The 17,194-nt window shown below is 54.6% G+C and overlaps 4 protein-coding genes across 4 annotated transcripts; 1 reads left to right on the plus strand and 3 right to left on the minus strand.

The window, feature by feature from the left end:
* Positions 1-8,543: 8,543 nt before the first annotated feature.
* On the minus strand, positions 8,544-10,231 carry N0V96_003387 (uncharacterized protein; the record flags this gene model as incomplete). The annotated part of the gene is made up of 3 exons (XM_065756821.1): positions 8,544-9,100; positions 9,353-9,868; positions 10,153-10,231. The coding sequence occupies 3 exons, from the start codon at positions 10,229-10,231 to the stop codon at positions 8,544-8,546; spliced, it is 1,152 nt and encodes a 383-aa protein (XP_065614588.1).
* Positions 10,232-11,153: 922 nt separating this feature from the next.
* On the minus strand, positions 11,154-12,476 carry N0V96_003388 (uncharacterized protein; the record flags this gene model as incomplete). Its single annotated transcript, XM_065756822.1, has 1 exon — positions 11,154-12,476. One exon carries the CDS (start codon positions 12,474-12,476, stop codon positions 11,154-11,156), a length of 1,323 nt encoding a protein of 440 aa, XP_065614589.1.
* Positions 12,477-14,694: 2,218 nt separating this feature from the next.
* Positions 14,695-15,912, plus strand: YIM1 (zinc ion binding; the record flags this gene model as incomplete). The annotated part of the gene is made up of 1 exon (XM_065756823.1): positions 14,695-15,912. The coding sequence occupies one exon, from the start codon at positions 14,695-14,697 to the stop codon at positions 15,910-15,912; it is 1,218 nt and encodes a 405-aa protein (XP_065614590.1).
* Positions 15,913-16,206: 294 nt separating this feature from the next.
* Positions 16,207-17,194, minus strand: N0V96_003390 (uncharacterized protein; the record flags this gene model as incomplete). Its single annotated transcript, XM_053191166.1, has 3 exons — positions 16,207-16,287; positions 16,519-16,921; positions 17,016-17,194. The coding sequence occupies 3 exons, from the start codon at positions 17,192-17,194 to the stop codon at positions 16,207-16,209; spliced, it is 663 nt and encodes a 220-aa protein (XP_053051591.1).

Raw genomic sequence — 17,194 nt, forward strand, 5'->3', positions numbered from 1 at the left:
TACAGGCTCAGGTAGGGGGAGGGTGCTATAATGTGTTTTATTATGCATTATCATGACACCTTATCCCGCCAATCTGTCGCGTCCCTCCTACTCCATCCCTTCCCGCACTTTCCATCCGTTTGCCCTTCTGGGCTATCTTGCTTCCCATGTCGAGTTCCTGGGGATCGCCCACCACCTTGGTGTGCTTAGGTAACGTACCCTGAGCCAAGATATCCTAGAACCCGACTCGTCATGTGCGGGCAAAACGGCAGTCTTAGTCGGCTCAGACTATCCCGTCAGTCTTACGTCCGCGAGACGGTGGCAGGGATGCTTAGCTTCTCTCATGGGGGGAAGGTACGGACACTTCAAGTCCCTCGACTAAGAGAGACCCGCAACGGTTTGCTCACAGTGCGCGGCTTCTCCGCCTTCCGTTGCACTTGCCAGTCGCACTTGCACCAAACCTACGGTGCTAAGGTAAGAGCCACTGGCCAGCTGTAAGGTACCCGAACGGAGAAAGGTAAGGTAGGTACGCTGGGTGTGCCCCACCTTAGAAACGTCGCTCCTTGACCCCTGCTCACGTCGTTCGTCCAGTCTTTTCCCAATTGGAACCTCAGGTTGGTTTTCATCCACACTCTTTTTTTCCCCTCTCTCTCTCTCTCCAAGTCTCCAACTCAAGTCTCCATGCGGGTGCAGCGTGAACTTTCAGCAAGGTCTTGTCAACCTGCATCATACTGCAGGTCGAGGGCGTCTTTCGCTGGCGCCGGTCGATCACGGTGGCATCACTGCACTGCACTACACTGCACACTGCATTTACAATGCACCACTCGCAACTGGGACAAGCCGCATATTCCAGCGTGACATCGCTGGCTTCTTCGCTCCCACACTGTGTCGTACCTGACGTCTCTTTCGTCCGGTCTTGTCCCTGTTCCTGGCGATCCATGCTCCCCCTCCTCGCCCTCCTCGCCCGACTTCCACGCTTTCCCCCGCCCCCAAGACGCGTCCTCCTCACACAAGCCGTGTCAAGTACACAATGATCCGCCAGATTTTGTCGACTGCATCCTGACAAGTCGTGTCACAAACGGCTCCAAACGAAACCACACAAAGCCGCCATGGCAACCAGGCAACTCTCGAAATAGCACAAGATTTCGTCAAATCGAATTGGCGGCCGTCAATCATTATCCAGGACCTGCGGTCATCAATCTAGGCAGCTCCAGAAGCCCTGTCGTGGGTCGTTACGCTGCCTGACCTCACATATGTAGCATGCGGTGCCTGGCTGTTGTTCTGCCCACGCACACACACACGCCGTTCATCCTTAGCATCTGTCCTCAGGCTTGGATCTGCAAGGCTCCCTTCTTCATCTTCTAAAACATGAATGATCTGTGGCGAAAAAGTGTCGGTCTCGCTTGGTATGGTGACGCCTGCCGCTGTGCGCAACAGTCACGCAGCACAGGGACACCTGCCAGACGATAGCTGATCCACAGACTTCTGTAGCCGGTAATATGCGACTGGCGGTCAAGCGTCCGCTCAGACGCCGCCGTCCCGGCTTTGTGAGCCTCCAGCTCGGAATGGATCCATCACGTATTCGAACTGGAGACAAGACTACTTTGAACCTCACTCGACCCGTACGCCTTGCGCTAGCGCCTATCGCCGAGGGCTGACAAGGTCTTCCTAGTCAAGGTCGCCATACTGAGTTCGACTGATTCAGCACAAGAAACCCGACGACTCAGTCAATTGCAAAGCCTCTTTTGCTGGACCTACCTAGCACCTTTCAATCACGAAATATCTGGCCGACGGCTTGGGCCGGGACCAACGTTCAGAAGACTGTTTAAACAAGATAGGCTCGGACCAGCTGGATATTTACTCGTTACTGGTCATAGCAGAGGCTTTCCGAGCGGCGTGCCCACTATGTACACCCAGGCAGACGGTTCACGGCTCTTGGAACTACGCAATTCTCTTGGCCGCCAAACTGCTCGCCCGAGTGAGTCCCGACCATCCACTTATTCGCGGGGCAGATCTCGACGCCCATCTCCACGTCGCCTTTGCGCCCGCTCGGTTCTTCATTCGAGCGATGGGGTGATGGCTTCATGACATGGTCGATGCTCTTGGGGAAATTCTTGTCATTTCGAGGCCATCCCGCCGGGGACGCCAACAGCATGAAGTTTGCGCCTCCAGGGGCCGTCGTCCCCTTTCTCGGACCATCAAGACCAACACAGTTCCAGAGAGCTTCCACCCATGACCCAAGATACGTCGGTGCCTTCTGGAACTACTGAGTGAGCAGGCGTCAACTTCCACAAATGACATGTCGAGAAAGGGGCCTCCCCATGCTGAGCTGAGGTTCAACCCGCTCAACTCCTGTGTACATACCACCCGACCTCTTCGACCGTCATATCGAGGGATGGTGCCGCCACGCATCGTTGCGCAAAGGTCTGAGGTGAACTATGTTTGCTCCATGCTCGGCGTCTCCCTTTGGCCCTGTCTCGCGTCTGCAACAGACATCGAACGTCGTACCTTTAAAAACAACGCGTCGGGGCGATCGCCTGGCCATTCCTGTGGGAGTGCCGGGAACCAAAGGGATGTCTCAGTCGAGACACTAGGGCATCACAAAGATCGCTTCACACGAAGGAGGGTCTTTTTACGCACTTTGAGCGTTCCAGTATGCATCTTGCGAACCAATGCTATTCAGCACAACGCCCACGACTGGTCTTGTTTCGCCGCTCTTACGTTCGAGCTCGAAACGGTCTTTGGAATTCGCATCGATGCTCCCTTCGTTGCTAGACCAAAGGCACCGACATGCTCTCATCAGCTTTTGAAGAGCCTTCCACTTCGGCCTTGATTTTGGGAGACGCAACTTGTGTTACCTCGTACCTGCAGAAGCGTTATGCAGCCAGAACACCCATCCCATGGCCCAAGTGCCACATGCGCCGAAGACACTGTAACGCAGCGCTAACTACCTTTGATCATCCGGCCAGCTACACTACCTCAAAGCTCCAGGCCATCCGGCCGTCCCACGACGACCCGTTCGAGATTGGTGGAGGAGCTCCATCACATCGGCCAGCGACGGGGGACAAATATTCTGCATTCGCGAGAGGCACATCCGCGAAGTTCGGCAGCAGAGCAGCTGGCAGATGAATTGCGGTTGTGCGACTGCCGGAGCTTTGACTCTTAATATGCTCAGACGTCTCGGTCTGATCACGGCCGATGACATTGAACATGCTCTGCCAGTGTCAGATGACAAAAAGTTCAGACGAAATGTTCCGCCCAAGCGCTTATTGGCGCTCGCTGCCGCCGGCATCGTTCCTCGAAGGCGTGGCGCCGTCGAATGGAGCTCAAGCGATCGGAATGTCCCATGCTCGCGCACACGTCGGCGTATCACTAAGACAGACGGACGCCGCGAAGGCGGCTACAAGTCTACCATACACCATCAGGAAGCCCGAAATAGCAATGGGATCCTCCGCTCGTCCAAAGTTCAAGGTCAAATCACACCTGCATGTTTGCATTTGCCTTTGTCATTGCACTTGCAATCATGGCATTGGCGGGCCTCATCCCGGCTAGTTGGTCCTCGAAAGAAGAAACCCCCCTCCCCCCGAAGGTTGACGAGGGTCTTGTGAGGTATAATGGTGTTCTCCAACCAACCAAGTGGCTTCGTTTCAAGGTCACGACCAGTGTTCCGAACAACGAGGCATAGAGTTTGACTTCATCCTGCATGGAAACGAGGAAAACAACACTCCATAGTCCACAAGCTTCTTTACTCGAACGAGACAACTCCGCTGTCAGCGCCGAAGCATAGTCGTGGGGCAAAGGAGAGGGACGGCATTGCGTTGGTGATGCTTGACGGTTCGGCTCCGTTTTCCAAATTTGGTCTCATTGAAGAAGGGGTAATACACGAAGTGCGAGAAAGTCAGCACAGTGTTGAGGAATGCGGAAGACTGTCCTTGAGAACTAGTCGGTGTCAGGGCTCCAGGCTGTCTTCAGCAGGATCCGCTTTTACCCCTGAGCGTTGATGTTGAACCCTTGCAACTTCTCAGGGACGCTGCGGCTCAGCCAACCAGCCTCGAGAAGGACTACAGGGATCTATCAAAGTCAAATCACTCTCATTGGACATTATGCTTGAAACTTGGCCGAATTCGGTCAGACGAAAGATCGTCGATGGATTTCCTTGTCGGGTTAGATAGAGAGCCACTACCGCAGCATCTCATGGCTCAGGGCTTAAGGCTCTCTCATGGAACCAGGGTGGAATCATCAGACAAGGAGCCCGGAGGAAGAGAAAGGGAGGGGTGAGAGACTGAGAGAGCCTTTGTTGAGGTTCCCCTTGCCTTTCCACGCCTCTCTGGCCCCCCCATGGGCCCTCAGTTTGCGGATACGTCGTGCATTTTTCGTCTGATCTTTTCTCTTCCCGCTTCTGGCTCGCGTCTCCAGTCCTAGTCCCCCGGTCCGCCTCCGGCCCCGTTCAACAACGACTGTCAGACAAGAGCCCTGTCGGAGCGCGGCCGTTGTGCAGCGTGCTTCCTCCGCAAAACATCAACCAAGAACCCTGGGGGGAGTATCCGTACGGAACGGAGATGATTATCTTCTCTTTCGCCGCATAAAGGAGAACGGAGCAGGAAGTCTAGCCGTGACCATTAACAACCGACCGTCGCATAGTTCCGTGCGTTGTTGGTGGGAGATCGTCGTTTTGGATGCCCACTCGCCGTTGGCCTCGGATTCAAACAATCTAAACACTTCTGTTACTGACTCAGCCACCGAAGCCGATGACGGTCGTCAGCAAATACGGCGGGCCAGCTCTGGTTGTGGCATCCATCGCACTCTTTTGACTTGCCCACCCGCCGCCACCTGTGTCCGGATTTCGCGGTCGCCGGTATGGGCTGCCCATTGCTTCAAAGAATCTGCCCGTCTGGGGTTCATCGCTGCTAGCATCACCGGACGCCGGACGGGGACCCCAATCTCACAGCCTGGTGAATTCGTTCCAGAAGAATCGTCGAACATTGCGAGCCCGAAATCCCTGACCGACTCCCTTGGCTTTGCCCCTCCCCCTATCTCGAGCCCTGTAGAGTTAATCCTCGCTTGCCGGGAGCCCTTGAGAGGCCGGCTTTTGTTGCTGGACCCTTTATGGATAATACGCAAGATTGCCGCAAGAGGTAGACAAGGCGAGGAATAGGCGAGATGTATCGCTGACATTTCCGCCACAAAGTCGGTGGCACCAACCCACAGAATCAAACGGTGGCATGGAAATCGGCTACTGACAGCCAGGCAACACGAGAGCGTGTGACGCTTTACGGATACAGGGTCCATCTATCAGATCTGCTGCTCCGGGAATCCTGTCAGCTGACCATCCGCAGCTACCGAAAAGGCTACGGTCTCCATCAAGCCCGTGTTGTCGATAGCTGGCTAAATTGGCTTGGCTTGACAATGGCGTGCTTCAAAGACTTTGTCGTTCCTTTGTTTCCACACTACGAAACGCTCATGGCTGTCAAACTGTTAGTTGCCATCGATACCGTCCCAAAAGTCTGGTTCTGCTTCCGTAGCTACGTCTGAAGGCTCAGAGCTTTCATGTCGCCTTCCAATGCATTCAGCTCCATGTCCACAACTGACAGAGCATAATCACCCGGCGAACGTTGACCAATGGGCAAGTAGCTAAAGCTGGGGATCCGCCGAGGCATGAATGATCATCGCGATGCTGCGACAACACATCGAGAAACGCGCCTTGACGCGTTGTCATTGCTTACTCCAAGTGCATTGTTTTGAAGCCTCGATGGCCAATATGGTGCATGCTCATTGCGCATGTTACGATTGTTTACTTCCCATTACATGGGAGATACTGTGCAACGAGCCTGATCAACACTAGCGACTGTGCGGCAAAACTCGAGATCCCACAGCTTCGCGCCTGTAAGCTCGGACGATTACTCGTTTTCCTCAATCGACTTGGCTACAGCCTACCCGTACGAAACGCGCTCTATGCTGGAGATATAAACAGCAACCGGTCGCCAACGATCAAGAGTGCAGCGTCTAGCGAAGCCTCCAACAGCGTAGCAGGGTACCCAAAACTACCGTGATACCGGGCCAAGCATCCCCAATTGAGTTTGCTGAAACTTAGCAGGTTATCGCTTCCTCCACAAGCATTACAGGCATCGCTGAGAAATTTCCGATTGAGCCTAGCTTCCCTGCCGGCAGAGGAGGGAGGATTCGTGAAGGAAAGAAAAAAGACCACCAGTCATGCGACGCCAGTCTCCAACGCGCTGCTCCGCCGTATTGTTTGGCGATGCGCGGCAGAACATTCTATTGCTACAAAGACCTGCGTGCTCGGGCCTCTGGAGGGGAGCAGTGAGGAGAGGGGAACCACGTCGGCATGAACCAAGCTGTGGGCCATATGGAGAGGCTGTGCCGGACTTGTCCTTGCTTGTCGTCTGTCTGCGACGTCGACGTCGTGCATCTGTACGAGATCGCACAAGGGTTTGCAAGAGGATCGACGCTAGCGTTCGTCTGATGTTCTCCCCGGCCCTCACCGAGACGGGTCCCCTGGCCGGCATCCCGCTGACACCTGCTTGACCCGAGACGGGACTTGACCGTCAAATTGTTCGGATCAATCTATTCTCCCGGGTTGATCCAGCTTCTCGGCGATTGACATGACCTACCGAGGGCTTCTTTTTCATGACTCGGTATACGTTTACTCAAGCGCGGAGCGTCCCCCGAAGCATAACCCAAGTGACGAACGACCTTTGACAGTAGAGACTGACTGCGTACATTAGCCTTGCCGCATGATACTAATTGATTCCCTGCTTCGTTTGCCCACCGTCCGAACTGCTCGATTCCAGTGGGTTCACTATATATTTCCAAGCCGTCTAACGCAAACCTATATGTCTGCTTAACCACGCCCTCGGTTTTCCCTGGCCCAAAACGGGTCAGGTTGCGCAAGTAAGTGGGATGGGACTGTTCTCGCACTAAGAAGCAACACTCTATGCATGCCACGCGGCGTGTCAAAGGCTAGAAGGGATAGGAGAGGCCTTGTGATTCTCGGAATATGCCGACTTGGGCATACACAGCCGGGGCAGCATTTTGCCAGAACATCCTAGGATCTACGTCCTTTGCATAGCCCACACTTTGTCTACTCACGGGAGATCAGCAGGAAGCCACGTTTCTGGAGGATTCACCCCTATCTGGTGCCCCTTTTGGATGTAGTGGCTGACGTTCGTTATTGCTCCATGTTGTATTCAGCATGGTCACCATCAACTTCGTGGGCTATGGCACAACACCATGACGAATGCCTCCAGGCAGGCTTCTTGCTAGTTGGCTGAAGATGGACGCTGCAGAGGCATACGACACGGAGAAGGTTGAGTAGATTTGGCGACAGTTGGGGAGTGCAAATGGAGCATATCGTTGGCTGCACAAGGAGCCTCTCGGGTTGTGTAGAGTTGGTGCCGTACTCATCCTTGGGCCGGTTTGTGTCGCCCTATGGACCAATGAGCCTATCTAGGATTTCGTGAAGTATAAACACTGCGTGACAGAGGGGTGAAGAGTATTTATATGTGTGCGTTTACGATTCCCCATGAGATCAGGGATAGTGAGGACTACGGTTGCCCTTGTGATATATTCAAATTGCGTTATAAGAGGTCGACACTTTGCCTAGCAGTACGCTATCGAATGAATGCCTGCGTCACATTGCTCCAGGTGTACTATTTTGCTCGGCCGCGTGACCTGGAGGATTATCATGGCTCATTCAAGATTAGAAACATTCACGCAATATCTGCGATACTTTGAGGTGGTTTGTGTATGTGAGAGACTGAGCTTACAAAAACATTTACTGGTCAAGGCATCACCGGAGGAAAGGAGTTCTCCACAAGCTGGATGTATTCTGCTTCATATAAAGACGAATCGAGTTTCCTTGCCCTTTTTCTACATATTTGAGATCTGATGGCCCTGGGCATGTATATACGCCGCTATGCCCTCTTTTCCTCTCTCTCTCCCTCCCTCTCCCTCCCTCTCTCTCTCTCTCTCAATGACGGCAGGCGCAGGTATCTCTGGTCTAAAGGTAGATGCTGCTGTCTTTGACTTTCAATCCGAGGCTTTATCTCTCTCCCTCTCTCTTTTTCTCTCTCTCAATCCTTCCCGTATAGAACACAAATTGCTCAGGACCTTTCATTTCCAAACCGCCTTGATCGCGAAGTTTCTGTCGGCGAGATTTCTGAGAGGGGGGCAGGAGGACCATGGGAGGTTCAAGTTCCAGGCAGTTCTTCCTCTTTTTCCCGTAATTGTCTTTTGCCCAAGGGAAGACGGAGAGGGCTATGCTCTTTGAACTGCTCGCGTCGAGAAACCAATCTTCCAGAGCATGCCGATCAGCAAGTTCACCTTCCCAATCCTACTTCGTCCTGAAAATGGTTTCCTTCTTGTGATCTTGCTTCCAGTGGCACATCAAGTCTGCGCAGCTGACATGATTACACGGATGACCGACATCAACGGCCCCAAGTTCAACCCCTAGAGTAGAGCAGACTAGACCAGAACAGACCAGAGAAGCCAGAAGCGCCCCTTTTCAACTTCTCTCCCCACCCCCTCAGAGCTCCTTCAGAGCCCCTTCAGAGCTCCTTCATCACCTCCCCAACAGCCTTCTTCGCCATCCTCCGCCTCTGGTCCTCGGGCAGCCCCGCGCTGAGGTCCCTGACGGCCTGCAACTTGCGCATCATCTGCTCAATCTTTTCCACGTCCTCGGCGTCCAGGTCCTCCTTTTCTTCGTTGCTCTTCTGTTTCTTCTTTGCGTCCGGTTCCTCGGTAGCAGCGCCATCTTTACTTGCACTCGCTGCTTTCCCCGTCCCCGCTGCTCCCTCTCCTGCTGCTGCTGCTGCTTCATCCTCATCCTCCGGCTCCTGCTCGAGATTCCAAATCGCCTTCTTCAACCCTTCGAAATCTGCTCTGTCGAAGCCGAAGTCTAGGTTCTCCGGGTCGTCGAGGTCAAACTCATCGTCGTCGTCGTCGTCATCGCCGCCGGTGCTGCCTGCTAGAGGTCTAGGTTTCCTGGGTAGATCACCGGCGGCGTCGAGGTCCGAGTCGAGGTCCGATGGGCCGTCCATGTCGTCTGCGGCGTCCCAGTCGTTGGATTCGAGGGCTTCGAGGACTCTTGCTATACCCATTTTCTCTGCCAAAGAAGGGATGTCAGCATGAACGGACTTTTTTATGTGTTGTGCCGAATAAGGGGTAAGTTCCGGGGCAAAGGTCCTCTACTCCTCTATGGCCCCTTCTTCCAGAATCGAACCTCAAGCGTTGAAAAACCGCTCATGGGTATAAACTGCAGACTGAACAGCCCGAAGCAGACACAGAAGTAGAAATTAAGAAGAGAAAATGGGACAAAAGAGGAGGTAAAAAGGGGGTGTGTGTGTGCAATACGAACCTCCAAACTCGTTCCGGCCATCATCCTTCTTGTCCCCACGAACCTGCACAAACTCGAGCCCCCACTCGGCGCAAAGATCCTCCCACTCGTCCGCCGTCCCGTCCCCGACCCCGACGCCCAGCCCGACGCCGTCCCATCCCCACCCGCCGAGCCCTTCGCGAACGACTCTCCCGACCTCGGTGATGAGTGCGCGGGTGTCCTCTACCGAAGGCGGAGGGCTCGATGCTGGTGCTAGCGCGGTCGCGGTGACATCTGCTGGTATCGGACCTGATGTCGACGAAGAAGAAGATGAAGAAGAAGAAGAAGGCAGGGCAAAAACAACAGCCAACCCGCCCAGCACGGTGAGAACCTCCTTGGCCTCGGGCGAGAGAAAGGAGGCGGACCACTCGGCCGGGGAGTCAACGAGGTCCAGCCAGATGGGCACGTCGGCGGAGTAGTAGCTCGTCTTGATGGGGAGGATGTGCGTTGTGCCTGCGAGAGTTGTGGATGCTGGTTCTGGGTGGGTGCCTGTGAGGTCTACCCTTCCGCGTTAGTATGAAACACCTTCCAAAAGTGTTGGCATCTAGTGAGAGAGAGAGTGTGTATGGAAAAGGTGCGATGTGATGAGTTGCGGTGAGATTCTGAGGATGCCGTTGCGTAGTTTCTCATGTGATGCGGGCTTTCATTCCCGTTTCACCTCATGATGAGAGTGAACGAGACGGAGGGGGGGGGGGGGTGAGATAAGTCAAGACTGACTGAAAAATCCACGGCCAAGGGAAATCAACAGGGGAAAAGAGAGAGTGCCGTTTTTTCCCACCAACCTTTAATGACTCTACTCAAATGCTGCGTCGAGTCGGCTAGCGAGACCGCCAACACCCGGCGCGGATTCTTGACTTCCATAATTTTGTCACCTTTCCTCCTTTTTTTCTCCCCAATTCTGTTTCTCAATCTCGAATTCTGTGGATGTCTAGGATTTCATTTCGTTTGAAGGAGGAGATGGAACGTTGAACGACACGACGTTGGTGAACAAAACTTGGCGGGCTCTATGAGTGTGTTTGAGCTTTTGAGTGTTTGCGCGCAATGAGATTGAGACTTAAAGTGAAGTGAGGTGGGGATGGCGGGGCACAACAAAAACGGCGGGGTTCCGTCGGCGCAGGGTCCAGATTACCTAACTCTCTCTCTGCTCGGAGTACCGGATACAGATGTACTCATCCAATTGGTGACCAAAATCTCGGACGGAGCTAGACCCTAACGATGCTCGAGCGTGCTTACCTTACACGAAGCGGAAGGGGTCCAGTCGCTTGTGAGACATGGGACGGAAGCTTCGGGTGCAACAATGATATTTCCCTCTTCCTCCGCCTTCTTACACTGAATTGATTTCTCTTTTGCTTCTGCACATATCTCCATGGCTATTCCTTTTTCACGGATCACGGCTTTCCACATCACCCAATGCACTGTTATTATTACTCCGATATAATAGCAATTCATCTTGATTGGGTACTACGTATGTATATGTATATCATGCTGTGCTTTTCGTAAGTACTCTGAACCCTCGCTGCCTATGCCAAAACAGTGGTATTCCCGAACCAAAAGGGTAAAGAAAGAATCATGATGCGTCACAGTCTGGGAATCATTATGAGGCGATGCAGGAAAAAGAAGACAAGAAAGCAAAACGCCCGCACTTCCAGCCTTGGGCAAACAAAGAACAACAGGTAAACGAGCAAAGCGACCCAGCCGAGGGAACGAAGCCAACATTCGATGAACGAAACAGCCGATAAACGAGGAAACCAGAAAGTATGCTGTGTTCGACCGAGACCTAAGGTCAACGATCCTCTCCCCATCCAAAGTGCCGGTTGACAACATTCATGGCACTCACCCCGGCTCTCACGAGCCCTCTCGTCGTCTCCTGATCGATGCCCGCAAGGACGTCTTCGAAGCTCGTGTCCTGTCTTCCCTCAGCGTCCCGCAGGTCGCGCTGGTCCAGCTCGCCCTGCCTCCTCTCCAGCACGGCCTTGGAGATGGCCCGCCCCCACATGTTGTACAGGTCCACCTCGGACAGGCTGACGTACTCCCTTCCGCCTGCCGCACCCGTCTGGGGATCTCTCCGGCGTCTGGAAAAGGCCCACTCGGCCTCGACGACCTCGAAACGCTTGGTGCGGAAGAAGAGGTAGGGCCACGCAAAGACCCAGAGGAAGGTCAGATAAAACAGCCAGCGGATCCAAGTGGTCTGGCGCCAGCGGTTCACGCGGCACGTGTTGTAGATCTCGACCGTGCTGTCGTGGACGGGGAAGGAGACGTCGATGCGGCCGCGATAGTTTGTGGCGCGGACGAGGTCCTCGAGGCGGGCCTTGAGGCGCTCGTCATCGTCGAAGCCCGGCACGGTGCGCAGGAGCGAAAAGGTCTTGAGCCCCGCGTGCGAGGCGCAGTAGCGGTGGCACCACTCCCGCAGCGTGGGCGGCTCCTTGCTCACCTCTTCGCCGGCGGCGCCGCCTCGAGCACCCGAGGACCTGCCGCCGAAGCCCGGGGCGCGGGTGGGGAAGACGGTGCCACGGCGGACCTTTGAAAAGTTGTCGGCGGTGCGGAGCTCGCGCCAGGAGCGGCGGGTGGCGATGTCGCGGTAGAGGTAAGGGGTGAGCTCGACGCGGACATCAAAGTCGACGACGGTCTTGCTCTCCGTCTTATCGTCCCGCTTGCGGATGCTCTCGGTGTGGGTGCCGCGGACACGCAGATAGGGTCTCGGTGGCGACTGGGCGAGGGATGTGATGTGAGACTCGAGAAAGGCCGGGTCGGTGTCGAGGCGGCGTGAGCAGTGGATTTCGGCACCGGTGTCGGGGTCTCTGCGGAAGAGGAGCGGGGAGTGGCCGGACTCGTCTGCCAGGAGCGGGGTCACGGTTGTGGTTATGTTGTGTTTTGGGTCGAGCGATGAGGGCTCGTCAGTATAGGACGGGGGCAGGTCGCCGGCATTGGAGGACGAGGCTGTGGCGATGTCGTCGTAGTAGGGGTCGTTTGTGTGGAGGGAGAAGGCGTCGGAGGGTTGGTTGAGACGGAGAGGCGGCGGGTTGGCGGCGGCAGAGGAAGAATCGTCCTTCTTGGAGTCTGGTTCGAAGGGTGACAGGTCGGGGGAGAAGGCGCCTGGCATGGACATTTTGAGGGAATGACGCTGTGGTGTGGTCGTGGGAGGAGAAGAGGTAGGTCGATGGTCCTTAATGTGAGATGCCTGCTGGGTGATGTCGACTATACCTTAGCAAGGTCGAAGATGAAGACGGAGATGCGGAAGACCAAGGCGTAAACAAACCCTCCAAAGCAAAGACGAAAACAACAACAGCCCAGCAAAGTAACAAGAGGTATAAAAAAAAAAACCGAGAGACAGGACAGTCGTGAGGGGATGGGAAAGAGAGAAAGGAATGGTGTGTTTGCCGACGGCCGTATGCGTGCGTACCTGGGCACCTGGGTAGGCAGGCAGACGCACCAGGGATGATTGCCCTTGGCTTTCCAGTTGGGTGGTGGTGGTGGTGGTGGTTATTTTGGCTTTCCGGTGGACAAGCGTGACAGGCACGACAAGGTTCCAGGCCCCGAATTCTGCATTCCAAAGTCTTGGCCTTCCTTTGGCCACCAAGGGACCTCCTGCTGGCGTTCTTTTTCCCCCTTCCCTCCACTGGGTTTTGGCTGGACTTGAGTGGGCTGGACTGTCAGCTCAAAGTCGCCGGTCTTCTTTCCCCAGGGGCCCAGGGGGGGGGGGCCACTACGCTGCGGCAAGACTGTCATTGGGTGGGAAATTCGCTTTCGACGCCCCAAAGGTTCACAAGTGTCTTCAAGTCTCCACTTCTTAGGTGCTCTGCCAGTGCCCGCCCTTTCGTGCCGGTGCTGCTGTGCCACACTACCATGCCACCAGACATTTCCATTCAGGGCAGGCCCGTCGCGGGGATGGACCCGATGGTGTCGTGTCGAATCGTCCCACTCCTCCCAACTGATGACTGCCAGTAAGGCCAGTGAGACGTCGCCCGTGCCACCCATTTCAATGCGATGAACCTGGCAAAACTGGCGACTCATTCAGCTCAAAGAAAAGTGTCAGCTGCACGACGCGTCTTGTTTTTTCTATTTTTTTTTTTTCTTCTGGTCGCATGTTCGCAGTTCGGATAAACCCTCTTCACTTCCCAATCACTTGGTAGATTTGCCGTAAATGTGCCGATGAAATTGTCCAATGTAGGTTTTGGCCTTCATTTGCCACACATGTAGTAGTACTCAGTACATCTGAGTTGGGCTGCTCTTTACCGTAGAGTATGCAAGGCAGTATAAACATGCATGACCACAATATTGAACTTGGGTTCGCGACACTGGATCTCGTATAATTACTCGAATCTGAATCTCAGCTGGGGTCAGTGTTACGTCGATTGCAGTGTCCTGATACCGATGCTACCTGGTGAACTTTCTTCGGACGACCACTTTTCATGTTCCAACCTACCCAGAAAACACCCGAAACTTCAATCCTAGTCCGGCAGCACATGGTAGCCTGAGAGACGCAAAAGTTAGGTGCACCATCAAATGCCCAGGATTCACATTATGACTTGATTTTGAATTTTACTTTCCCCCAAAAGTATCTCCTTCGACCTACAGATAGGTAGCTAGCAGGCCAATCAGGGTCAGCCAGTCCAAGGTTTCCGTAGATCAACTATAAAATGCAACCCCCCTTTGTCCCATCCGTTCGTTGCAAACTCGCTACGCTTCGTCCGCAGTCTCGGCTCTCCGATCTACTCGAATGGGTGACGAGGCTAATCTGCCTCGTTAACTGCCAAATCATTTCCAAGCAATCGAAATGATTTCGAAATGTTCTCCGCCATAGCCTTCTGCTCACCCTGAACGACTACGGAACGCAAGATGAGGTACTAGATGGTAACACGCAAGCGGCAATTTTAGCTGTCTGTTCTCTTCCGAGTTGCAGGGCTGAGAAAAGGAAGAAAGAAATATTTCTACGTAAACTTGTATTTCGAGTTGTGGCGTTCTTACTTGGCTACTATTGGTCCTCTCACTTGCAGCGTACAATGTGGCAGGATCGCCCTCGTCAGACCGTTATGTTAAACCGTTAGGCACCGCCGACTTCCGCCGACTCTGACGACGACTCTTGACCAAGTGCAGTTATGGCATTCGTATAAGAAGTGATTGAATACCACAAAGGGAATACCTGAAAATATGTAACATTTTTTAATTGAGCATCATCTTCCCTGCCTGCTCCTCTTTATCCTCAGTCTCTCTAGACTTCTGACTAGACCAAATATCACCAAATTCTACATTGGCCAAGCTCTCGCCCATTCAAATAATTCAATCTCAACTTCCCCGACTCGGAGATTTGGAACAAGGAAAGAAACATGGCCTCATCCCGCGCCTGGACATTCACCAACCGCGGCAGCCCCCGCTCCGTTCTCTCCCTCGTCTCCAGACCAGCCCCAACCCTCCCACCAGCGCCCCATCTCCTCGCAAAAGCCAAACCCGTCCCCGGCGCCGTCGACGGCAACCAATGGCTCCTCGTTAAAGTCGCACACGCGGCCCTGAACCCGGGCGGACACCTCTACATCACCAAGCTACCCGGCGCCGTGCGCGCAAAGACGGCGGTGCCGGATTGGGACCTAAGCGGGATCGTAACGGACGTGTGGAGCCCCGACTCCGGTTCCGGTGCCGGTTCAAATATGGGTACATCGACGCCCACCAACGCCGGACCCAGCACAACAACCGCAGCAGCAGTCAGAGGAAATAGTATCCCCCGCTTCGCAAAGAACGACCGCGTCGCAGCCTTCCTCCCCATATCCTACGCCTGGCCAACCGGCACCGGCGCCCTGGCAGAACACGTCCTCCTGCCCGCACGCTACGCCGTCCCCGTCCCCTCCCACGTCTCCCTCCGCGATGCGAGCTGCGTCATGACGGCAGGCTGCACCGCCGCCGTGACCATCCGCGCGACGGGCCTCAAAAGGGGCGACAGGGTCCTCGTCAACGGCGCCAGCGGCGGCATCGGGTCTCTAGCCGTGCAAATGGCGCGCGCCATCGTCGGCCGGGAGGGCCACGTCGTCGGCGTCTGTTCGGGGCGCAACGCGGAAATGGTGTTGGGGCTGGGCGCCGATGAGGTCGTGGATTATACTGCGAGTCTTCCGGTGCCTGTGTCAAAAGTGTTGGGGGAGAAGTTCGGGGCCGAGGGGAGAAAGTTTGATGCTGTTGTTGATTGTGTTGGTGTGCAGGATGTCTATGTGCACTGCGCAGAGTATCTGAAGCCCGAGGGCGTATACTCTGCGGTGGGGATCAAGCCGGCTGACCAGTCCGTCGGGGCCCTCGTCAAGGCGGGCTGGCAGATGCAGATGAATGCGCTGTGGCCTCGTTCGACTTGGTTAGGCGGCACTGGGAGGCGGTGGGTTGCGACGGCGATGATGAATCCTGGGACGGCGTTGATGAAGGAGGTTGTTGCTATGCTAGCGGATGGGAGCATCAAGGCGGTCGTGGAGAGAGAAGTTGGATTTGAGGAGGCTGTGGACGGGTATGAGATTGTTGGTAGTGGGAGGGCACGGGGGAAGGTTGTTGTCAATGTCGGTGGACAGTGATTCGGCCCATGGAGAATCAGTGTTGTTTTAGAGACAGCACTGGATGTAAAATTGTTGGAAGTATTATTTCTTCTGGGTATATAGATTCCTAATTAGACTTCGTCTTATACTAAGCTCTTCTCACAAGTCGAATAGACCGTCAAAGTATGATGCCGGCCTGCAGTTTAGTAAATTTGTAGGTATCTTCCGCTCTTCGTCTCTGGTGAGTCCAGCTCCATCCGATGACAAGCTCACTCTTAAAGACGTATGCCTCTCCAGACTGTCTAACACATGTCTTTTTGCCAGACTACAACTTCAACACACAAGCTCCTGCGCATGTCTGTAATCGAACCCTACGACAACAGCCTTTGCAAACGAAAGAGCTGCAGCCAAGACCTAAGAATGTCAGCATATCCTTCAAGCGGTCTTATCTGAGCAACCCCAGAAGAGAAGCTCTCAACTTACAAATATATGCATCAACTGGTGACTGGCCCCAAACAAGTCAAATGTCCTCGGGAACCATCTCTCTGGAAACTGCCCCCCAAATAATTAGCAATCACTTGTCACAAAATTCAAACCTCATAGCAGTCACAGAGAAACAAAAAAGCAAAAAAGAAATAAACTTACCTTGGACCAATACACAAAAACAGCAACACAATTCCACCCAGCCGTCCCCAAAACCCACCACCCGCCAACCCTATCCCACACCTCTCGTCCACCGTCCGCAGCCAGCACCACCCCGTGCCCGATGGGCACCACAAACGCCGCGAGCCCAAACGCGGCAAACAACACGGCACGGTGGTGTCCCAAGTCCACGGCGCCCAGATCCGGCCTCGCCGTCGCCGCGGCGCAGAGGGCGGCCAGCAGGCCCGTCAGACCGACGTAGGCGTCCCGCGTGGCCGGGGAACAGTGGAACACGTTGTGCGCCAGGGGGAAGACGGAGGACCACATTAGGGCGAGGACGCCGTGGAAGTCGGCTTTGATGCCCGAGAGGTAGATGGATTCGCTGTGGGACATGAGGGTGTGGAAGCTTGAAGGGGTGTCAGCTTTGTCACACACTTCTGAACATGTCAGGATAGAGGAGACAGAACTAGGGAAAGTTGACATATTGATGGTAAACTTACGCCGTGGACAGGACGAAACATATGGTTACCCCGATGGCGTAGGCGGTACAGACGACCACGTCTGCCGTTGAGGCGATGGTCCATCTGGCTGGTATTCCATCGCTGAAGATATAGAATGGCAGCAGAATGAAGACGATGGCTCCTATTACGTGGGAGTAGATGTTGACTATTCTCGGCAT

This window comes from Colletotrichum fioriniae (genome assembly GCF_027942845.1).
Source record: "Colletotrichum fioriniae strain IMI 355084 chromosome Unknown scaffold_3, whole genome shotgun sequence".
Lineage (NCBI taxonomy): Eukaryota > Fungi > Ascomycota > Sordariomycetes > Glomerellales > Glomerellaceae > Colletotrichum > Colletotrichum fioriniae.